Source organism: Hyperolius riggenbachi, chromosome 3, assembly GCF_040937935.1.
Source record: "Hyperolius riggenbachi isolate aHypRig1 chromosome 3, aHypRig1.pri, whole genome shotgun sequence".
Classification (NCBI taxonomy): domain Eukaryota; kingdom Metazoa; phylum Chordata; class Amphibia; order Anura; family Hyperoliidae; genus Hyperolius; species Hyperolius riggenbachi.
Genome location: NC_090648.1, coordinates 109,537,179 through 109,551,769, shown reverse-complemented (window position 1 = coordinate 109,551,769; position 14,591 = coordinate 109,537,179). Strand labels below are relative to the sequence as shown.

The 14,591-nt window shown below is 45.8% G+C and overlaps 1 protein-coding gene across 2 annotated transcripts in view; it reads left to right on the top strand.

The window, feature by feature from the left end:
• POLD2 (DNA polymerase delta 2, accessory subunit) overlaps nt 1-14,591 on the top strand; it is a 115,905-nt gene that overhangs the window by 32,159 nt on the left and 69,155 nt on the right. For both annotated transcript variants that reach the window (XM_068274755.1, XM_068274754.1), the window contains exons 6-9: nt 4,347-4,545; nt 5,984-6,064; nt 6,193-6,350; nt 6,428-6,555. In XM_068274755.1, coding sequence (XP_068130856.1) covers nt 4,347-4,545; nt 5,984-6,064; nt 6,193-6,350; nt 6,428-6,555 — 566 coding nt within the window. The remainder of the gene's footprint in view (nt 1-4,346; nt 4,546-5,983; nt 6,065-6,192; nt 6,351-6,427; nt 6,556-14,591) is intronic.

Below are 14,591 nucleotides of genomic sequence, written 5' to 3'. Positions count from 1 at the left end.
TTTGGAGCAATTGTAATTCAATATTAAAGAATCACAAAACACAATCACTCCAAAATCACTTTCCTGTTCAGTGAAATATCACAGGAAAATCTCTTTGCAAAACGTTCATGATTTTTTTTTCTAGCATTTTGCGATTCCCAGTGCGATTAGGGCCTAAAGGACAAATGAAGTGAAAGGCAGATGGAGGCTGCCATATTTATTACCTTATAAGCAATACCAGTTGCCTGGCAGCCCTGCTGGTCTATTTGGCTGCAGTACTGTCTAAATAACACCAGAACCAAGCATACAGCTATTTTTGTCAGATCTGACAATCATGTCAAACACCTGATCTGCTGCATGCTTGTTCAGGGCCTATGGCTAAAAGTATTAGAGGCGGAGGATCAGCAGGACAGCCAGGCAACTGGTATTTCTTAAAAGGAAATAAATGTGGCAGCCTCCATATCCTATCCCACTTCAGGTTCCCTTTAACATGCGTCAGACTGACTGAGCTCCATGTACTGTCCTATGGAGAAGAGCAACGGGATGGGATCGCTGCAAATGGCAATTGCAGTTCACCGGGCTCTTCATGCGTCCGTTGCTCTCGCTCTATAGTTCTGTATATCACACACTGCACTGCATAATTCAGTTAAGTTAAGCCACAAGAATAAACACAGATTCTAATGTGTCTTGATGGGTTTGGAATTGTGCCTGATTTTATGGAAGAATAAACTTGTGATCATTTTGGAAAGTACAAAGGGAGGCTCTGTCATGAGGGTTTTGCAAACTAGCAGCCCCGTAATTGGAGGCACATGTACAGTTTGCTTAGATTTGTTGTTATGAGAGCGGAAGAGCGCGGTGCTGTGATCAGTTACAGCTCTGATCATGTGACAGGCTGATGCTCTGCGGGATTCATGGCCACAGCTCCAGGAATGGTTATTACATTTTTATGTTCTGCTTGCTTAGGACTTATTCATACGGCTGACTATTCGCTGCAGTCTATCGTGTCTGTACATGCTTGACTTTACAGCATCAGCGCCTAATACTAACTCTTAACAGTATGATGTATGCTAATGTCTTTCATTAATGTGTTGTGCTTTATAAAAGAATGCTTAAGCAGTCATAGGTAATCCATGAAAATCAGGGTAACTGGTATGTAACTGTAACCAACGCCCTGCTTATATTCCACTTACATTTTTTATTTAGTTTAATGCAGACACAGTTTGTGTTGCCTGTGATAAAGAGAAAGTGACAACAAGGAATGGTCCCAAATATTGGCACGTATCCAGGAAAAACAGGAAACCATGTTCCCGCTGTCTGATTTATCCCTAAAAAAGAGTTGTTTGAGCTGGAAGAAATTATAGCTGCACAGGTGCTGAGCTTTTGAAGCACAGACAGATATTCTCTCTCTCTCGCGCGCGCGCTCCCCTCCCCCCCCCCCCCCCCCATATGAACATCAAAGTAAAGCAAAACACAGTAGGATGCAAGATGGGAGGAGGCGCCCCAACGCATTTCATGGGACCTGCCCGCTTCCTCAGGTCAATACGAAACAGTGTCTGAGCTATATATATATCTGTCTCAGAGAGACAAAATCTTTTTATTGGTGTCTAACAATAAAAATATTAACCTCTTATCATGAGGTAAGACTGTTCCTATTACTTACCTCCACTTACTACACATTGTATCACAATTGGGGCACCTCCTCCCATCTTGCATTGTCTCCTCCCCTGTCCCAGGTGTTACCTCTGCGACTACTTCCAGTGGTCCTTTGTATTATTCTGGAGCACGACCCACGTTGACCCAACTGAGTCATCATAACCACTAAGGATTCTACATCAGCTTATAGCAGAGATGGTGTCCAGCCACCTCTTTCTAAAAAAAAGAACTATCGGACAGCCTCCTTAGTGCTGTCATGCTTTTCCTTTGCAGCATGCTACTACTTGCTACACTGGTGAGTACAGACTGTGGAGATGTACTGTAAACTCATCAGGGTGTACATTTTTTTTTATGTCTGCAGATATGTGCAGCTAGTAATTATGCTGATAATTAGACTTCTATAAGTACAAGGAGCTCAGAGCTCTCTTTTAGTTTGATTTGCCCATTATGTAGCAACTCACATAAGCACAAAAGCAAGAAAAAGAAGGATTCGATGTACATTGCCAAGACACTCGGGCACAATGGGCATGGTGCACAAAGCAGCGGTAAAACTGCTGTATGCAGACAGCGCATGGCAATATTAGTTCCTACTTTCCTATTCGGGTAACACACATTGCTATGGTAACGCGCGTTGCTCCCCTCTTTTCCTGTTAGTACCAGTAATTTTACCACTGCTTTGCCAGTGCACTTCTCATTGGGAGCCGGTGAGCGGTCCGATTAATCCATAACGCGTGTTTGGCATCCTCCAATTGTGTTTTAGGCAGGTCCGAGAGATGAATTTCAGGTTTGGAAAGGGCGCCAGGAGTGCCAATAGTGTAGTATTTTTGGGAAATGTAATTAAGTAACAACTACTCACAAACATGGGTTGCTATAGGCAACCACAATTTTAGGCATGTGAAGAACTGTCTCCAATTAGTGGGCAGGTGTTATGCTTCTCCTTCATCCTCATCAGTAACCAAGTAGTGATAGTGACAACCTGTAGAATATGGGTGGTGGCAGGTTCAGCTACCTTTTCAGCTGTTCCGGAGTGCACCCACGGTGGAGCATCTCATGAGCATGCACATCTCTAAACTGCCTCACCACCATTGTTCCTCCTTGGAACGCAGAGTGTACAGTGAAGAATACCGGAGAGGTGTTGATTTTTTTTATTTTTTTTTTTACTGAAGTCCCCTAGTTCTAGCTGTCCGCTCTTCCGGCACTATCTGCCCATGGGTTTTGGTTACTGTAATGGATTCTTTTAGGTCACTATGCAATGACTATCGTCTAACTTTGTTCCGGGTTCTGCTTTCCTCTTAAAGTATTCAATCTCATTGCTGCTTTTCTGTAGGTTCATGGGGAAGGACCAAGGAATCGGGTCTACTGCTGGAATTTTATGTACTAGCCAGGGCCGGGCCGAGGCATAGGCTGAAGAGGCTCCAGCCTCAGGGCGCAGTGTAGGAGGGGGCGCAGAATTCATTCAGCTGTCATTCCTAATTGTGTTTGAAGCAGAAATAAATAAGAAAATGAGATACATGGAAGTGACTACAAGCCAGATAACTAGAGATTAAGGTGTTGGGGGCCCTGGGGTACCTCTAGTCTAATAGCAATCAGTTTGTGACGGCTGGGGTGGAGGGATGGAGGGGCGCACTTTGGCGTCTCAGCCTTGGGTGCTGGAGGACCTTGTCCCGGCTCTGGTACTAGCGTTCAGTGGGTATCTATTTTTAAAGAAAGGGCATTTTTTTTTGTTCTCCTCAGAGAAGCCTTATTTATCTATATACATATACTTTGTCTCCGTGAAGTCCCATTCCTTAGATATTGCCACTTCTCGCCTGTAGACTTGCTGCCAGACTACAAAAAGTAGGAATAAACGAGGACTGGGACTTCACAGAGTAAAGTACTGGTTGGTAGTTACTCGTGCTTCAGACAAGAATATTCAGATACCTTTCAGAATTCAGGTCCTGGTTTTAGTGACTTACCATGCGATGCAAAAATAATCAGTTCACGTGTGAAGTACTCGCAGTTCGCATATGAAAGTTGCGTTTGGAGCCTGCAGGTGTGTGGATACTCGTGGAGGCATCGTACTGAGATGCTAATATTGCAAATGGGGGCCACGCACCGCCCAGGCACACTTGTGTCTAGCCGCCATGTGACTAGCTGGACGTTTTGGAGCCTCGTGACACTTCCTGCAGCTTTGAAGCCGTTTTCAGATGTTTTTCATTTGTAGTGTTCCTATTCCTTTTTTCCATTGTTTTGCCTTATTTTTAGTCAGAAAATGAGTACCATATTCCTGTTCCATCGCAAATTCTTTTGATTTCAGTTTATTGTAGATTGTAAGCCTGTGGCAGGGTCCCCCCTTCGCTACTGTATTCTACATGCTCTTGTGCTCCTTTCCTATGACAGCCTGTACTTGTATTACTGGACCTACCTAACCAGCCTAAAATCACATGATCATGTATTTTGTACCATTTGCCTTGTAGAACTTTGTCCTCTGTTGTAAAATCTTGTTACGTCCGTAATCTCTTTTATCATTGCATGTATTTATTGTAGAGCACTATGTAATATGTTGGCGCTTTATAAATACAATAAATAATAATAGTGATGTTGTCCTGCAGATTATCTGTGGTGTAGATCTGCATCAAGGCTGTTGTGGGGGACAGATAAGCAAGGCTTCACGTGATGCAGATGCTGTACTTTAGTTTATGGCACATTATAATATTCTGTCTCCATTGCTGCAGGTATGTGTTGCTGACATCTGGTTTGGGCCTGGGCGGGGCCAGCGGTGACAGCCTATTGGGGTTACAGCTGCTGCTGGATTTTGTGACTGGACAGGCCGGAGCGGAGGAAGAGCAGAGCTGTGCAGCCCAGATATCCCGCGTCATACTGGCTGGAAATCTCCTCAGCGAGAACACACAGAGCAAAGACTCCTTAAATAAGGTGAGTAATCCAGAGAGTTGTGTCTGAGACTTATAGTTACATAAAACAAGATAAACTATTCACTCTCTAGGGTATATTTAATTCTGCACCACTTCCTGCTTAATGAAAATTGTCATTTCATCCAGCATTCACTGCAAAATAAAGATTCAAGGCATGTCTAAATGGAGCTTGAACAGGTGCCTGTTTGTGGTTTTATAGCAGGGGTCTCAAACTCAATTTACCCGGGGGCCGCAGGAGGCAAAGTCAGGATGAGGCTGGGCCGCATAAGGGAGTTCACATGTCCCCGCCGCAAAACGAGGGCTGCAGAGCCCCCAAATCGCCCCGGGGGGCAATCCGCCGGCATTTCCTGGAAGGGGCAGAGCTTTCAGCTTCAGCTCTGCCCCTCCTGAAGTCAATCGCGGCGGATCGCCGCCTCTGCCCGCCCACTCTAAACATAAAAAAAAAAATTGGGAAAATAGGAAAAAATGCCAGGAATCTTCATACAGCCATATTACGGCTGTATAGCGATCCCTGGCCAAAGCGCTGCGGCTGCGTATGGACCCCCTGGAAACCCCGTCAGGAAATGTATTGCTCTTTCTTTTGATACATGTAAAATTACACTACCGTTAGGCTTGCTACTAAAAGTGACATTTACCGCATTTAAAAGTATACTATTTTCCTTTGAAACTTTAAAATCGATTTTCTCAAAAACTATAAGGTCTTTTTGAAAAATTGTTTTTTCCTCTTATTCCTAATGATCTCCTTAACATATCCTGCAAATTTAGGGTTTCTAGCATTTAAGGTGGATTTGCTATTAACCATTAAAGTCGGCGGGTTTTTAAATGTGTATTTTTTTCCTTTGCAACTTTAAAATCAATTTTCTCAAAAACTATAAGGCCGATTTGAAAAAATTTTTTTTCCTCTTGTAGCCACTGGGGGCCCCTACAAGCTCTGGGGCCCTGGGGCCACAAAATATTGTATCGCGGGCCGCAAATGGCCCGCGGGCCGCGAGTTTGAGACCCCTGTTTTATAGCCTCTTCCTGCCAATGTCTTTACATCTTCGGACTGAGCAAGGAGGAGTTGGACTGCGAACTAGTTATACGGCTAGCACTGCCCAGTGTAGTAGAGACAAACAGTCGGGGCTTGCTTGTAGGAGGGGAGAATAGAATGATGGACTCCTAAGTGTGCTGGGGGAGGGGCTTTGCCCAGGCTGTGTTTCTTACTTTGAGCGAGGAGAAAAGGGAGAGCATGGAGCTGTTGGCTGTGCTGTAATACTAGATCACATGATTCCGAGGCCTAGCTAGGCAAAATTGAGAATCGTTAGTTGTTATGGTATTTGAGGGATAATGAGGGACAATCAGTCAAATTCTACCACTTAATTGATAAATATTGGTGCTACAATAACAGATATCCTGAAAGCTTATTTTTGGTGCTAACTTTTGTCTGTTTTTACTCCCAGGCCAAATACCTGAGTAAGAAGACTCAAGCCGCCAGCGTAGAAGCTGTGAAGATGCTGGATGAGATCCTCCTCCAGCTCAGTGTAAGTTGCCTTCTGTCTTCTTCATTGCATTGTGGGACATGAAGGATAATCTTCAGCCTACTGGAAGCGTTTGGCATGCTGGAGTCATCAGAAGAGCCGTGGCTTGATTGTCTTTTCTCTGTCTATAGGGCTCTGTCTTTGTAGACGTGATGCCAGGAGCCTTCGATCCTACAAATTACATCTTGCCGCAGCAACCCCTGCACCGCTGCATGTTTCCTCAGTCTGCACCGTATTCCACCCTGCAGTTGGTGACCAACCCCTACGAAGCCGACATTGATGGTGTCAGGTAACACCCTTGCATTTGCTAGCTATGATAGACTAGATGCATCTCATAGTGCAGATTGTGACTGCTTGTCTCTATAGGTTTCTGGGATCATCTGGACAAAACATCAGTGACATATTCAAGTACAGCAAAATGGAGGATTACCTGGAGATCCTCGAGTGGACGCTTCAAGTAAGGCACCTGTGTCCTACAGCCCCAGACACACTGGGTAAGTTGGGAGCTAGGTATATTTACAGTATATTTCCATGTAATACTTTGTATTCAGCACACACATAACTCTCAGTAGGTAGTTCAAGTCATGTAAGGCTCTGTCTGAATGCTGCAGGATCGGGGGTTGGGGGGGGGGGGGGGTCTCGGAGTTAATACCCCCTACTCTACTATCACACCTCAAAAAAGCTGCCGCGATGCTTCTGCTGAATCTCTGGCCACCCAAACCTGCATTGCCGTGGCACACCCACAGCTTGGCAGCCTCAGCCTAATTGGTGGCTGCTGAGCTGAGGGCGGCCTATGGCAACACAGGTAGCAGTGGTCATAGAGCTTTAGAAGGCCACTGGAGGAGGCGGAGCTTCATCTGTCTAATGAAATACATGCGAGCAGGTCATTTATTAAAGGACACCTGAAGTCTGTAATTTCTGTCTAGGCCATTGAGCATCATTATCCTGGGGAATGTCAAGGCTGAGAACATTTAGTTGGTTTAACCAGTTCTGTAGATTACTGTTGGCATAAAAACCTCATCAGCCACTACGCTTGCCTGTGCATTGTGTGTTCCAAAAGTAAACTTGTCATAGCGGTGACAACATGGGTAAGAAGCATGCACCAAAACATATCTGCAGGGATGGTCTTAATTTGGGAACTGGTTTTGTCCACACATTGTTTCCCACTTAATATTAGTGGGACTTGTAGAATTATTGTGGTGTTAAACTACAGGGTCGGGTATCTTGTCCAGTTCAGAGAACTCAAGGTCTCCAGCATGTCGACTTCCGTTAATTGAGCTTAGCAGAACCATTTGGAGGATTTTAAACTGGAACTAAACTCAAAACTTCCTCTCTGATCTCAAGGATAAGCCACAGCATGATAAACTTTAGCGAAAAAAATCTGTTGCGATTTATAAAAATCCTAGAAAAAATAACTGCATTTTTAACTATGGGTGGTCAATGAGATCAGGCCCGTTACTAGGGCCGTAAGGCCCGAGCGGGCGCCCTGGGCGCTGAAGGAGTGTGGGCGCAGTAACGGAGGGGAGAGTCAGCCCAACCTCTCCATCCCTTTCTCTCTGGGCGCCCTCCATGCTCCCCCCTCCGAGTGTGACTGCACAGGTAGCGCTGTCTACAGAGCGCATTAGCGCAACTCGCCTCCCTCCCTGGTTCCAATCGCCGCCGGTCTCCTCTTCTCTTCATAGCCGCTGATAGATACACACGCTGCTTCCTGTTTAGCCGGAAGCAGCGTGTGTAACTATCAGCGGCTGTGAGTAGAAGACAGAAGAGGAGACCGGCGGCGATTGGAACCAGGGAGGGAGGTGAGTTGCGCTAATGCGCTCTGTAGACAGCGCTTCCTGTGCAGTCACACTCGGAGGGGGGAGCACGGAGGGCGCCCGGAGAGAAGGGGAGGGAGAGGTCGGGCTGCCCTCCCCGCGGATGACTCCCCCTCCATTACTGGGGGCGGGAAGCTACCTATCTAACCACACTGGGGGGCAGCTACCTAATCTAACCTATACTGGGGGGCAGCTACCTATCTAACCTATACTGGGGGGCACCTACCTATCTAACCACACTGGGGGGCAGCTACCTATCTAACCACACTGGGGGGCACTTACCTAATCCAACCTATACTGGGGGGCAGCTACCTATCTAACCTATACTGGGGGGCACCTACCTAATCTAACCTATACTGGGAGACACCTACCTAATCTAACCACACTGGGGGGCATCTACCTAATCTAACCACACTGGGGGGCACCTACCTAATCTAACCACACTGGGGGGCACCTACCTAATCTAACCTATACTGGGGGGCACCTACCTATCTAACCTGTATTGGGGGAAACTATTCTGACTCCCTATATTAGAGGCACCCACCTAGCTAACCGGTACTGGGGGCACCTACCTATCTAACCTATACCGGGGGCACCTGCCTATCTAACCTATACTGGGGGCAACTATACCGGCTACCTATACTGGAGGCACCTACCTGGCTAAATGGGGGCAACTATACTGGGGCACCTGTGCCTGGCTACCTATACTATGCCTGGCTACCTATACTGGGGGGGGGGGGGGCTATAGCTGGCTACCTATACTGAGTGTAACTAGACCTGGCTAACCTATACATCGGGCATGTATACCTGGCTCCGCGGGGGGCGCAATTTTAACACCCTCGCCCTGGGTGCATTTTAGCCTAGAAGCTGCCCTGAATGAGATGGAAATATTTTGAAGTTGATGTGGCATTATGCATCTTAAAGAGAATCTGTACTCTGAAATTCTTACAATAAAAAGCATACCATTCTATTCATTATGTGCTCCTGGTCCCCTCTGTGCTGTTTCTGCCATTCTCTGCTGCAAACCTGGCTTGTAATTGCCAGTTTTAGGCAGTGTTTACAAACAAACTAACCAGCTTCTAATAGGCTCAGCTAAGCAGAGTGTGTTAGTCACACAGAGCCTGCAGGGGGTGTGTACAGCTTCTAGCTAATCACAAGCAGCCCTGCACATTCCAGTCTGACTGCCTCAGCCTGACTGTGCCGACTATAGAGAGAAGATTAGATCATATAACAGAGATAACACAGCTACTGTGCAATTAGGAAAAGCTGCAGTAAGCCAGACCACATTAGAAAAGGCATAGGAACTTATAGCATAGAAGAAATAAAGATAAACAATTTGTTACAGAGTCTCTTTAAACACAGCAGGTTGGTTTTGAATACCCCATTGGTGGTTTTATATTAGGACGGTTGGACTTGTATTGAGCAGCAGAACTTTTCAACAATATGGCATACACTTTAACTTTAGAGTTGGAGCAGGACATTGAAACTGCTTTTAGAGAACATAGCCAGGAACAAGGGGACAGTGCAGCTGTAGTAGAAATCGAACCTCTGTTTAGAGAACACAAAAAAATCATGATGAAATCCTTGCGAAGGAAATGGGATATCTCAACTTTGGAGTTTTATATTAGGGAACAAGTAGTTCCCTGGGGATTGAGAGAACGGATCATCCCTGCAGGACATCTCCATAATCCTAGATTTATGGCGGTCTGGAAAGAGAAATGTATTAAGAGAGGTATCGAGATTATGAGGATTATAGTAGAAGAGGAAAAAATACAGTTTGAGGAACTTAGGGTAGAATTGGAGGAAAGTAAGAAGAAACTAGATGTTTTTCAAACACATGCCAAATTTGATAAACTAAACAAACAATTAAAAATAAAAATAGATAAGAATCAAGTAAAAATCAAAAAAGAGAAACAACAAAAGTTTCATGAGGACGTTAAATCTTGGAATGAAGGTGAGTTTTATGAGTGCAAAAGAGGGAGACCTAGAAGCAGATCTAGAAACAGGTTGTTCAATCGGAACCACACCGAAGAGAGGCCAGAGGAGTTGGGGGGTAAAAAAAGGGGTGTCTATTTTAGAACAGGAAACCGAAGACGCAGACGTAGAGGAAGAGGTAGAAAGGGAGGAGGAAGGGCCCAGTGGGAAAGGGATTCTAAAAACACAGAAAGACAAGAACAAGCAGAAAGACAAGGAAAAGGAGAAAGTGAGAGAGCTAGACAGGAAGACAAGGGCCCAATTGGCGAAGATTCAGAAAGAGAAGTAATGGGGAGTAATGTAATCAATTTGGCCAACATTTCCCTTGATGAGGATTCAATGTCATTGTTGAGTAAGGGACTTTCATTTGCACCAGTTTGTGGGTGAGATGAGTTTACAGTATATATTGAAACTTATGTTTGGGGAAGGGCAGAAAAAACAACACTCTACCCAGGATCAGGCCCTGTCGGGAGTCCAGCTGGACCTCAATGACAGGGCACTCCTGAGAGACCTGGAATCCTTAAAAGATGAAGGTACAAATTAGGGAACAGTTGAGGAGGGGTCAGAGATTTTAAATCCAAACCCCACAGGTGCAAAGAGAAGGTCCAAGTATATGCCACCTTTGAACCATAATCTTAAATCCTTCAGGGATCTGGTGCAACGAGATCTCTATAAAGTTAAGTGGACACCACTAAGAGGGAAAGATAATCTAAAGCAGGGTGAAAGGGAGGCACTGGATAGATTAAAACAAAGGGAAGATATCATTATAAGAGAGAGCGACAAGGGGGGGCAATGTAGTCCTCCTGTCGGCTGAGTACTATGAAAACGAATGCTATAGACTCCTTAATGATTATGATACATACCAAAAGTTACATCAAAATCCCTTTTTGATGATTAAACAAAAAATCAATGGCCTAGTCAAGGAGGGAAAAATGTTGGGAGTGCTCACAAAGGAGGAAGTCAGCTTCTGCGAAGTCAGCACTTTTCGGGTACCGTTTTTTTTATATCATTCCTAAGGTTCACAAAAATCTAAAGTGCCCCCCGGGTCGGCCGATAGTATCGGGGATAGGGGGCCCAATGGAGAACCTGGGGAAATTTTTGGATGAAAAACTGAAGGGAATGGTGGAGGAGCTTCCATCATACGTTAAAGATACCTGAGAAGTATTGGCGGCGTTGGACGGCTTTGCAGTAAGTAAGGATGACCTTTTGGTCAGTATCGACGTTGAGGGACTCTATACGTCCATTCCCCACGAGATTGGACTTGCAGCGGTGGCTTTCTTCCTGAAGGAGCACTTCCCGGATTCACTACTCCACAACCAATTTCTGTTTGAAGCCCTTGAACTACTTTTGAACTACAACTGCTTGTTTTACCGCCAGGCCAGGGGCACGTCGATGGGGGCATCCTGCGCCCCGGCATACGCATGCCTCCATTTGGGCCTCTGGGAGCAGCAGGATGTGTACCCTATGTGCCTCTTCCAGGAGCACGTACGGCTCTGGCTGAGGTACATAGACGACGTGGTCCTGGTCTGGCGGGGAACGGTAAAAACTCTGGAGAAGTTTGTCGACCGATTGGGTCTGAATCAGAGGAATCTGAAGTTTACCTTTGTTTGGAGTGAAGAGGTAATCACATTCCTGGATTTGACTATCAAAAAGGAAGATGGGAGGCTAACTACCAGCACATTCAGAAAACCTACTGCGGGCAATACCCTGCTCCACTTCTCGAGTCACCATCTCCCCTGCCAAAAAAGGTCTATACCAGGTGGACAGTTCCATAGATTGAGACGGAACTGTGCGGCAGATGGTGACTTTGAGGTGGAGGCGGAAGACCTGCAGAGGAGGCTGTTAGCTAGCTAGGGGGTATCCCTTGGATCTCTTGGAAAGAGAAAAAGAGAGGATAAGGTCAAAGCCAAGGGGGGAAATCTTGGATAAAATTAGAACAGGGTCTAAGTCAGAGAAGAACAATAAGGGGAGGGGGGAACCCCTAAGATTTGTGACCACTTTTGGTTCACACTGGTCCAGCCTACAAGAACTCTTGCAAAAGCATTGGCATGTGATGATGCTAGATAACAGATTACGTTCCATTATAGGAGAAAGACCATACATGACTGCAAAAAGAGCCCCTAACCTTAAGAATCAATTGGTAAGATCGGAATATAATAGTACAAAAAAAGAAAGAAACATGGCTCAGTGATTATCCAAGAAGTAGAGGAATGTTCAGTTGTGGTAATTGCAGAGTCTGTTGCTATGCTGAAAGAACAAAGGTCTTCAGAAATGCAAACAATACCAAAACTTATGAGATCAGGGATTTGATAACATGTTCCACTGAAAGAGTTGTTTACTGTATTGAGTGCCCCTGTGGCTTACTGTATATCGGAAAAACAAAAAGAAAACTTGGAAAACGTATAGGTGAACATCTAACCAACATTGAGGAGGCAGATAAGGAAAGTCCTCTAGGTCAGCATTTCCAAGATTTTCATGGGGGGCGTCCCACTGGCCTTCGTTTCAAAGGAATAATTAAACAAAAAGTCCCAAATAGAGGTGGAGACATTGAGAATGATCTCTACAAGATTGAAGCTACTTGGATTTACAGATTGGGGACACGAATCCCTCAGGGCTTGAACACTGATCTGAATTTAGCATACTTCTTGTAAGAACTTATAGAAGTTTGGTACACCATTAAAAAGGCAAGACGAAACAGTGTTTCATCATTCGGAGGTGTTCCCCTTTAAACATAGAGGAGTCAGTCCTAGTGAATCTGCCTAAGTAGCTCGGTCCCTTTGCGTGGAGTATTAGGAATAAGGGGAGATTCAACTTGCTGTGTGTCAAGTAAATGCTGCATAATTGTGTTGAAGCATATATATCGATACTATCGAAATGGTGGGATTGAATTAACTCCACTAGAAGATGCGCATCAAAAAGATACGTCCTCTTTGACAAGCCCAACCCCCTGAGATTTTAAATAAAAGGACTACCTGAATCACATGGTGCAACTCTTCATAGCTTTGACAAAGCCCCGTGGGCGGGGCGAAATGCGTCAGCGGGAGGAGCCAGAACTGCAGTGAGCGCTCACGTGACCCCGGACGCTGGAGGATGTTTTCCGCGTCATGACCAGGCGCCGCACACGGAAAGGAACCATGCACGCGTTGGCCGGTCCAGCAGCTACAGAGGCTCGCCCTTAGGAGCTGGAGCCTTGCGGATCAGGCAGCGTGACCAACTGGATAAGACAGCGGCCAAGGGACGCGGAGATCCTCCCCTGAAATACTCCACCCAGGGAGCCGTGAGTTACACCACACAGCTCTGCGGGGCTTGGCACAAGACACTTATTGATGGAGGACTGTTCCCACGAAAATTGATAGTCATTGTCATCTCTGGTGCAAGAAAAGTAATAATGTATACAAGGGCTTATGCTGAATAAGAGGAAACTAGCAATTGTGAGATGTGTGTACCATATTGAGTGGTTTGGAAAATCAACAGACAGTCGTCCAGGGACGTTTGAAGTGCATGCCATACAGGGCAGCTGCTGTGTTATAGAGGCCTCAGGGTGTGCGTCGGTGGTGGGTCCACCTACACACTCACTGTATCGGTGGCAGCAGGGGTTGGCATAGGCTTAGGCTGGGCGACCATTTGGCTGCAATAACCTGATAGTGAGAGGTGGAATTTATTAGGAAGGAGCGCTCCCTCCAGTTCTGTGATTGTTACTGTTTTTAAGATTTTAATAGGGGAACCCAGCTGCTGTGTGATCAGTGTAATTTTGTACTAATAAAGGTTTACTAAACACATGAAGGGTCGTCCAGGATATCTATATACTTTGAACATGAACCAATCATATCCTGCTAAGGTAAAATTTGATTGGTCCATTTTCAAGCTGCATACATTTGCACACAAAATGTGCATAATCCTGCATCAACTCAAAATTACTTGTACCTCATTGACCATCCCTATTTTTAATTTCCTTTTATAAAGCATAAAAAAGGGTTAACCTTCCTGGCGGTAAGCCCGAACTGAGTTCGGGCTATGCCGCCGGAAGGCACCGCTCAGGCCCCGCTGGGCCGATTTGCATAATTTTTTTTTTGCTGCACGCAGCTAGCACTTTGCTAGCTGCGTGCAGTGCCCGATCGCCGCCGCTACCCGCCGATCCGCCGCAATTCCTCTCGCCGCGGCCGCCCCCCCCCCCCAGACCCCGTGCGCTGCCTGGCCAATCAGTGCCAGGCAGCGCTATGGGGCAGATCGGAGTCCCCTCTGACGTCACGACGTCGATGACGTCGGTGACGTCATCCCGCCCGTCGCCATGGCGACGGGGGAAGCCCTCCAGGAGATCCCGTTCTTTGAACGGGATCTCCGGATCTCCGATCGCCGGCGGCGATCGGAGGGGCTGGGGGGATGCCGCTGAGCAGCGGCTATCATGTAGCGAGACTTTGTCTCGCTACATGAAAAAAAAAAAAAAAAATTTAAAAAAAAAGATTTGCTGCCCCCTGGCGATTTTTTTGCAAACCGCCAGGAGGGTTAAGCCTCAGCATTTACTTATAAGCAGAGAGCCCTGGAACACAGCTCACAAGTCTGACTCATAGCTGCTGATTAGAACTAATTACACTAGCTGATCCACCTAAACGCACATGAACACACAGCAGTGAATTTCTTTTTTAAATTCTTTTATTTAGAGAACATCAGCAATACATTTCACCATACAAAAACATTAGCCGTATGACATAATCATTGATGGTACAGAAGAAGTTATATGACCA